The following is a 9,050-nucleotide window of genomic DNA, read 5'->3' on the forward strand; positions in this document are numbered from 1 at the left end:
TGTGATCCAGAAGGGAAGGCCTGGGAGTCAGGGGGAGCTGAACCACTGTGCAGGGGCATGCCTGCAATGCTGGGGGCAGCAGGGAGGGCTGTGCAAGAGTGTGCTCTCCCCTCTGGATCTCTGTCTGTGAGCACTAGACTATAGATTAACAATAGGGCACTAACCTCTTGGTGTGTGTCTGTGTGCCTGTCTGTCTCTCTCTCTCTCCAGCATGACGTTACGGAGCTCCTTTGTTCTGCTTCTAATTATTAGCACTACCTGGCTTTTTGGTCTCTTGGCTGTCAACAACAGTGTCCTGGCTTTCCACTACCTCTACACTGTCCTCTGCAGCCTCCAGGTAACTGCTTGGCCTTTGCCAGGGGAGGGCACAGGTCAGCCCAGGAGAGCATCTGCGAGAGCTGGCACCCTGTGCTGAGGCCCTAGCATCCTGCTGGGCTCCTTGTCCCATCCACTGCCACCACTATCACCCCTGCCAATCCTCACTGCTGTGCCTGCAGTGAGCAGTGGCACAGAGCAGGAGGTGGCTTCGAGGTACTTCATTCAGATAGGCCAGCAAGGACTATCTTTGGAGGAAAGAGGCCTGGATGCTCTTGAAGAACAAAGCAAGAGAGTGGCCTACAACAGAGGCATTGAACACTCCAAATATGACTGCAGACCTCCTGCCACCACTGTGGCTGGCACTACTGCAGGGGCCTCTGCCATCCACTTCTTGGCCACTGCCCACCCTTTCCTCCCTTGTCCATGGCCACCATAGGGGTTAGCAACAATTGGTGCTGGGGGGCTTTTTGGTGCATCCCAGTCCTTGTGGCCACCAGGGCCAAGGTGCTGAGCCCTGAAGGAGCCAGGGACTGTCCCAACACTGGCTCTGTGGGAGAGCGGGTCAGCCAGCAGCAAGAGGCTGTCTCTCACAGCACCTCTCCCCACAGGGCTTGGCTGTGCTGGTCCTGTTCTGCGTGCTGAATGAGGAGGTGCGGGAGGCCTGGAAGCTGGCCTGCCTTGGCAAGAAGGGGCAGAGCGAGGAGGCCACAAGGAGCACACAGGTGGGTGCGAGCAGGAGCAGCCCTGGGGGCTGGGTCCAGGATGCCTGCCAAGTACAGGAGCTGTCAGGGACAGGAGCTGATTGGGACACCCTCGCTTCCCTGTGGGGAGTGGCAGGTGTGGGTGGGAAGGCCATCCCCTGGGCTGCTGTGTCATCTCCTTTACAGGACACATGCCCTCTCTTCACCTCAGCAGGGCCCCAATGCCTACAACAACACAGCACTGTTTGAGGAGAGTGGTCTGATCCGCATCACCCTGGGAGCCTCCACCATCTCCTCTGTCAGCAGCGTGCGCTCTGCCCGCACCCACTCCAGCCAGAGAGCTTACCTCAGGTAGGGAATGCTGCAGGGCTCTGGGGTGCCAGGAGTGGGCAGAGATGAAGGTCCTGCCACTGTGACTGTTCAGGCCTCCTGTCTTTCAGAGATAATGTGACAGCACGTCAGGGCTCATCCCAGGACCACAACCTGCTGACTCATGCTGGCCCCACGGACATTGACGTGGCCATGTTCCACCGCGATGCTGTGGGAGGTAAGGCTCAGCCCCGTACCTGGGTTTGGGGCTGACCCCGTGCTCCCTGAATTACCTCCTGGCTCAAGGAAATCCTTCCCTGTGCAGGGTCTGGCTGTATGGTTACATTGGAGACTTGATGGGGTGCTTGGAGCCATGGTTTAGTTGTTTAGGTGGGTTGGATTGGTTGATGGGTTGGACACAATGATCTTGAAGATCTCTTCCAACCTGGTTTATTCTATTCTATCCTCCACCCCTTGTTCAGTTAAGACTTCCAAATGTGCTGCAGGGAAGGCAGCAACTGTGTTGCTTAGCACAGCTTCCTCTTGGAGAGCTGGTAATAGGCATAGCCAGCCTCCAAGGTCTAGAAATGGAGGCAAGAGAGAAGGTGTGGTCTGTTGCAAGGTCCTTGGGAATGCTGGGCTCCCCAGTACAGCACAGACAATTGACTCACTGGAATGAGACTGGCAGGGGCTGCAGCATGGGACAGGTGAGCAGAAACTGAAGGAGGTGTGTTTGCTCATCCTGGAGGAAGAAGGAGATGAGGAGGATCTTATGGCTATTTGCAGTTGCCTTATGGGGAGGTGCAGCAAGATGGAGCTGGGCTCCAGTGATAGGGCCAAGGAGCGTGCACAGGGTGCTGCTGAGGGAAGGGCAGTGAGGGGCAAGGCAGGCAGTTTTCTCATGGCGATGGTCAGTTCTGGGGTGGTTCTGCCTTCTTGGCCCTGCCACTTTTGTTCCAAATACCTCCCCATCACACACTGTCCCTGCAGACCAGGACTCAGACTCAGACAGCGACCTGTCTCTGGATGAGGAGCGCAGCCTCTCCATCCCATCCTCAGAGAGCGAGGAGAATGTTCGCCTGCGGGGCCGCTTCCAGCGCCAGTTCAAACGGGCAGCACACAGCGAACGCCTCCTCACTAACCCTACCAACACCACTCCCAAAGGCAAGTCCTGGGGGCTCTGGATGGGGAAGGGCTGAGCTTAGGTGCCTGGGGACCAAGCTGTGTTTTCCTATGGCTTCAATTGCTGCTCATAGAAATATTCTCTTCTTCTTCTCTGGGGCCTGCTTCGCTGTGTCCCTTCACCAGATGTGGATGGCAATGACCTCATGTCATACTGGCCAGCCCTGGGTGAGTGCGAGGTTCACCCTTGCTCCTTGCAGAAGTGGGGCTCTGAGAGGAAGCTGGGATTTGACATCAACAAGGACGCAGCCAACAATAATCAGCCAGACCTGGCCTTGACCAGTGGGGATGAGAACTCCCTCACCCAGACTCAACGGCAACGAAAAGGTAATGACCTGGAGCAAGTGGACGGGGTGGGGGCCTTGCCTGTCTCGGGCTGATGTAGTCCTGAAGGCTGAGCAGCACATCCATGCTGTCACGTCCCTGGGGAGGTGTGGCTTCCATCCCCCAGCTTTTATGCTGTTTTTACTGTTCTGCAAAGATTTGACTTCTCCTTCCGCCCGGCGCAGGGATTTTGAAGAACCGTCTCCAGTACCCTCCCACTCTCCAAGGGCTGCCACCTGCGGGCAGGATGCCCAACGAGCTGACGTGGTACAAGACCTCCACGCTGGGCCACAGGGCTGTCCCCGCTGCCTCCTACGGCCGGATCTACTCTGGCGCGGGCAGCCTGTCGCAGCCAGCCAGCCGGTACTCGTCGCGGGAGCAGCTCGACATGCTGATGAGGAGGCAGATGTCCCGGGAGCAGCTCAGCAGGCACAACTCAGGAGAGTGCTTGGAAACGGTGCCCAGCCGGCATGGCTCCAGGGAGCAGCTGGACACCATCCCCAGCAGGCATGGGTCCACTGAACACCTGGAAACCATCCCAAGCAGACACGGGTCTAGGGAAAACTTGGATCTACTTGCTGCTAGGTCCAGTCAGAGAGATTATGGGAACACGCTGCCCCGAAGGCAGGGCTCCAGAGACCACCTTGACACTTTACCCTGCAGATTTGGGTCAAGAGAGCAGCTAGACTATGGGGCAGTAAGAGAGGTCTCGAGAGAGTGGCTAAACACTTTGCCAAGCAGGCAAGTGTCCAGAGACCAAATAGACACATTGCCAAGTCGAGATACTTCTCGAGAACAGTTGGATTTGCTTTCTAGAAGACAGCCTTCAAGGGACCAGCTAGCATCGGCTAGACAAACTTCAAGGGAGCAGCTGGACTTTCTGTCCAGAAGATCTAATTCCAGAGAGCCTCTGGACACAGTGCCTAGCAGGCATCCTTCACAGGACAACCTGGGAAGCCTCTCTAGGAGGCAGCTGTCTAGGGAAAGCCTAGAGCCACTGTCAAGGAGACAGCCTTCTAGAGAGAACTTGGAGGCCGTTCCTAGCCGGCATCCTTCTACCGAACAGTTAGATATCCTTTCTTCCATCCTTGCTTCTTTTAACTCCTCCGTCCTGTCCTCGGTGCAAACTTCGAGCACACCTTCAGGCCCCCAGACCACTGCCACACCCTCTGCTGTGCAGACCTCCTCAACACCTCACTCCACCACCTCCCACAGCATTTCGGAGCTGTCGCCAGACTCAGAGTAAGTGCGTCCCTTCCTCAACTAGGCCTTGTTCAGCTGGTCTTGTGCATTGTCTGCCTGCCTGCCTTCTTCCCAAAGGTTTGGGGGGAGAGGGCTGTGTAAAGGTGAGCCCCCAGGCTGAGTGGCAGGTGTCTCCTCGTCCTGAATAGTGACCAGGCATGGAGAGCCCTCAAGTGTGACAGCCCAGGGTGTTTGCAGTGCAGCAAAAGCAGAAACACCAGTGTATCTGAGTCTGCCTGCTCTGCAAGAAGTGATGGCTGCCCTCACTTGTGCCCTGTAGGGGCTTGGGAAAGATGCTTTGTGCAGCCAGGCTGAGCTGCTGGCTGTCTCAACCAGCAGATGTCAGGGCCAGGCTGGCTGGAAAGGAGACCCCAGTCCTCCCTGTTCCCTGCCTAAGTACCCCTGACCTTTCTCCCCATGGACCCTGTCCCAGTCTGTCATTTCTTCTTCTCCAGCCCTGCTCTCTGCTGCCATCCCATCCCATCCCGCCCCTCCTTTCCTCCTCCCTGAACTCAGAGACTTGGAAACAGTTGATCCTGACACAATGCAGAAGTGGTTTTCTGTCCTGTTGCCATCTGGTGTAACTGTGGGAAGCAGATGGAGCCCAGGGAAGATGCCATGGCCTAACACTGTTTTTCTTTCCTCCGACAAGAGTAACAAGAAATGAGGGCCATTCCTGAGGGACCGAAGCTGTCCACAAGAGAGACCGAAGAAGCAGGGCCCTTCACCTAGCCAGGAGCTGCCAGCTGAGGTTTGGTGTCCACAGGGGGCAGGTGCCAGAACTGATGGTGTTCAGAGGCCCCAAACCAACTCTGCTTTCCCCTACCCTCAGAGCTGAGGGGCCAGCAGCCCACACCACCCACTGCTGGGAGCCTCTGGACCCTCAGCTGCCACCGTGCTCCCCATTGCCTGCCCGGTGTGACAAGCATGACAGGAGCCTGTTTGGGTGAGGGTGTCGACATAGAGCTCTTCCTCTGTGAGCTGTTGGTGTGGGGGGGGTGTGTGTGGAGAGTGGGCAGGGGGATGGAAATGGAGCCCAGGACATGGGGGCAGGGGAGGGTTTTCTACCTTTTTGTATCTTTGTAATCAGAGAAGAGAAATTTCTATGGTTATTTTTACGGATGGTCTGTTCCCAGGACCTGGAGCCCTTTGCCACCTTCCCTGGGAGCACCGGGGACCATGATCCCAGTGAACAGCGTGAGGCAGCCCTCCCAGCTTTGCTAGCACCACTTTGTCCTGTCCCCATTGGGAGACAGCTGATCCCACTGCCCCTCCCCTCCTGCCCTGCAGCTCCACCTGTCTTGGTGCAGTCTTCCTGCCTGGTGTGTCTCAGCCTCCCGCAGCCAGGTTCCCCTCTGCCTCCCTGTGGGACCCACCTTGGGGCTGACTCCTGTCTGTGAGCCAGTGAGAGCACAGGGGAGCAGGTCAGAAAATCCAGCAGCAGGGACCTGCTGGGGTAGGAAACAAATTTTGCTGTCCTGTCCTGTACCAGAATGGTCCTGCTCCTATAAGGGCTGGTTTCCTCCGCTCTAGGAGCAGTATGTTCTTACCCACTGCATGTTGTGCTCTTTAACCAGAGCAAACCTTTGTGGGTCCAGGTAAGGAGCTGGATGACTTTAGCCCAGCTCAGCAGCAGGCTAGGCTGTTCTCAGAGCCAGCATTCACCCTGTGGAGGGTTAACAGCCACAGGAACATGATGTGGCTCTAGTCTCAGGGTCCAGCACTGCCCTCAAAAGTATCTAGCTGATTCCTTGCAGGCTCTGCATACATATGCACATCCCTATACTCTGGATGGCAGAGGATCCCAGCTCAGAGTGGACTGGATTTTAGGAGATGGAGATAAAGAACACTTTGCCCTCTCTGGAAATTCAGGCCACCCTCAAGGTTTCTCTGCTCAGGCAGAGGCCTGACCCCGTGCTCCCACTGGCTGTGAGACAAACATTCCTCTGTGCCTACCCCAGCCTTGGGCCAGGGGCCTTTGCTGAGGGGGACAGCATGCTTCCTTTCACCAGCTGAGCACAGTGCCTCTACTCAGCTGCCACCATGGTGCTCTTGGGGCTGCACAACAGCACCGCTCCTTTACTGCCTTACTACCACACTGCTGTAGCGTTTTACTGCAGCCCAGCCTGACATGTTTACAGGAGAGGACCTGTGCCACTGTCCTCCAGGCCTCCAAAGAGGCCAAGGCCTCTGTGTTGCATCCCCCAGTCAGCAAAGAGAGTGTGGAAGGAACAGAAGGGCTGGGTGACAGAGCTGCCATGGGCCTGGTGGGGCTGCTGGCCCCTGGCATAACCCAAACAAGGCATGCTGGCTGCCACCCTTCTCCCAGGGGTGGGGTGGGAAGGCTCTGCTGCCATGTTTACACACAGGGAAAGCCTGCTGGCCCCACATGTGGGGAGCAGCCTGGGCCCTCTGTGCTGCCTGCCTTTGCCTTTGGGAGCAAGCTTGTTTACATGTTTCTCTCCAGCTGTGTAGCACTGGCATGGGAGTCCTGGGGTCTGTCCCTGCCCCCCCTGGAGGGCACAAGTTTCTGCCCAGTTGGGTACAGGGGCTCTTTTACTGGTGCCAAATGGAGAGCAAGTGCCAAAAAGAAGAGAGCAGCAGAGCTGATGCTGGGCTAGTCAGGAAGCATGAGTCAGTCTACAGCTTGGTCCCTGATTGTAGTGCTGTGGCCTGGGCTCTGGGGAGCATCCTCCTTGGGTTTGGGTTTGTTTCTTAGGGGTTTGGTTGTTTGGGTTTTTCTTGTCCCTCTCTCCATCTCCCAATTCTGTGGCCAAGGAGCAGGGAGATGCCTGTGCCCCACCTCCTTCCCCACCAGCTGTGTAAAAGTGTATCATGGAAGCACCAGATTTGGAAATAAAAGTCTATAAAATGGTGCTGTCCTCTCTGCTGTCTCTCCCTGTGCTCAAGATCCATGACTGGGGCTGTGAGTGCAGCACCTGGGCTTGAGGTCATGCTAGGAGGGCACTCAGGCAGCAGCTGGCAGCCAGTTCCTGGGCTGAAGTGGAGTTGCTGTGGCTGTGAGTGAGGTGACCAGGTGACGAGGACTTCAGGTGCTGCCAGTTGCTTGAACTTGGCTGTGTCCAGTCCAGTTCACCCAGAGAAAGGGTCAGCTGCAGTGCTGCCCAGTGCTCCCAGCTGGCAGGTCTGCAGTGCTGCGGTGGATGTGGTTAGTCATGGGCCCCATTCCTGTCCAGCAGCCAGCAGTGTCCTGGTGGGTAGCCTGGCTGGTGCCAAGGAGAGACAATCCACTGTTCAGAGGTGGTGTGACCTCATTTGGGCTGATCTGGGCTGCCAGCAAGGAAAGGGAAGTGTAAGGAGGAAGAAGCTGAGCATGCTCCTGGTGCCCTGTGTCCCTCCCTTTCTTGCTGTTGGAAGGGAAACAGCAGGTGAACAAAGGGTAGAATTGATCCATGGCACCCTGAGCAAGGGTTGTCATCAATCACCATCCTTTGGTCCCACACAGGCTCCATCCCGAGCGCTGGCCTGAGCCTGACCCCTTCTGGGGCAGTCCCTGGGCACTGGTGGGTGCCAGACTCATGGTGCAGGCTTCTGGGGAGTGGCATTGGCAGGGCCAGGAGCTGCAACCCTGCCCCACAGCCCTCCCAAGGCTGTCCTGGTGTGAGGAGCCAGGGAGAGCTGGCAGGGGTCTGGGGGAGCTAAGGGAAGCCACAGACAGAGTGGCCAGCCTGGGGTGCAGGAAGCAGCAGCACAGGGTAGAGAGAGGGAGCAGCGATAAGGAGGCAGTAAATGGCACGCAGTGTTATCAGTTGCTACTAAGCAGGAGCCCTGTGATGGCCTCCACTCTGTGCCAGGTGAGCAGATAAATGATGGTGAGGCAGTATGTAGGTATTTTTGTCAGCACTGGTGTGCCATTACCTAGCCACAGTGAGACTGATGAGCAAGAGGCTGCTACAAGGATGTGGGAGAGACTGAGGGGAGCATCTTCAGCCCTGATGCTGAAAGGCAGCTGGGGAGTCTGCCTGTGGCTGCAGTGGGCCCTGGGTCATGCTGACCATGGGCAGAGCTAGGGTGCCCACAGGTTCCTCCCCCCAGCCAGCAGCAATGGGAACTGACCTCAGAGTGTGCTTCTGGGTGTCATCTCTCGTATCACTCACCAGCCTCGTCCCACCACTCAGGACACCTGCATGCCCTGCCCTGCTGGCATGGAGGCACCCACAAAACAGGCAGCAACAGCCACTGAACACTGTGAATTTATTGTCATGAAATCTGCTCTCCTTTCCACAATAAAATCACAGGTTTGCATGTCACTTGGGAAAATCCTGTTGCAACCTAAGGAAACTACTTGTAGAGATGAACCAAAACCTGCACATTCACTCGGAAAATCTCCACACGGACGCCCAGGATTCGTGTGTATATATATCTCTATATTCACCAAGAAGGGAGGTGAGGTCTCCTTGGGGTCTGTTCTTAAGGGGAGAAGTTCTGAGCTACACAGGCTGCTTCTGTGGAGAGCGAGGGAGCTCTCCTCTCCTCTCCCTGGCAGAACTCCGCTTATATCCCTGCGGGTTTGGCCGTGGTTTGCTAATCGCCTGGAAAGCCGGGCTCTTCAGGCAAACAAAGGAACCCGAGACCTAGAGGCACCAGAGACAAGGAGAAAGCTGATCTTTATCAGCTTCTAGCAAGCCTCCGCTGGAGGTCTGTCGGGACCCTGCTCTGGCAGGGGTAGCTGTACCTGCCACATCTGCCCCCGGCTTCATTTCACACCCTGGCACCTGTCAGCCCAGCCCACCAGCGCCTGGATTTCTACTACTGTGTCCCCATCGGTCTAAGCAAAGCGTGACTCAGAAATGCTTCAAAATCCATGGCAATTAACAGGTCATGGTGGAGTCCAGGAAGGTGTCATAAGTTCTGAAGAAACCTGGTGCCCGCTCGGGACCTTTGGAACAAGATAAGGGCTGGGTCTGTGCGTGCTGTGGGAGACCAGGACAGTCCACAGGGCACAGAACACCG

General features: G+C 56.6%; 1 protein-coding gene across 2 annotated transcripts in view; it reads left to right on the plus strand.

The window, feature by feature from the left end:
• The window catches only part of CELSR3 (cadherin EGF LAG seven-pass G-type receptor 3), a 30,870-nt gene extending 25,797 nt beyond the window's left edge, over positions 1 to 5,073 (plus strand). The window contains exons 29-36 of one of the 2 annotated variants that reach the window (XM_054162593.1): positions 211 to 337; positions 927 to 1,040; positions 1,234 to 1,370; positions 1,460 to 1,566; positions 2,319 to 2,492; positions 2,637 to 2,837; positions 3,020 to 4,076; positions 4,729 to 5,073. In XM_054162593.1, the coding sequence (XP_054018568.1) occupies positions 211 to 337; positions 927 to 1,040; positions 1,234 to 1,370; positions 1,460 to 1,566; positions 2,319 to 2,492; positions 2,637 to 2,837; positions 3,020 to 4,076; positions 4,729 to 4,756 (1,945 nt within the window). In that variant the 3' untranslated portion in view covers positions 4,757 to 5,073. Of the gene's footprint in view, positions 1 to 210; positions 338 to 926; positions 1,041 to 1,233; positions 1,371 to 1,459; positions 1,567 to 2,318; positions 2,493 to 2,636; positions 2,838 to 3,019; positions 4,077 to 4,728 lie in introns of those variants that run through there. The other variant, XR_008462307.1, reaches the window with a different exon arrangement.
• The last annotated feature ends 3,977 nt before the right edge of the window (positions 5,074 to 9,050 follow it).

Source organism: Dryobates pubescens, chromosome 1 (genome assembly GCF_014839835.1).
Source record: "Dryobates pubescens isolate bDryPub1 chromosome 1, bDryPub1.pri, whole genome shotgun sequence".
In the NCBI taxonomy this organism is placed as follows: Eukaryota; Metazoa; Chordata; class Aves; order Piciformes; family Picidae; genus Dryobates; species Dryobates pubescens.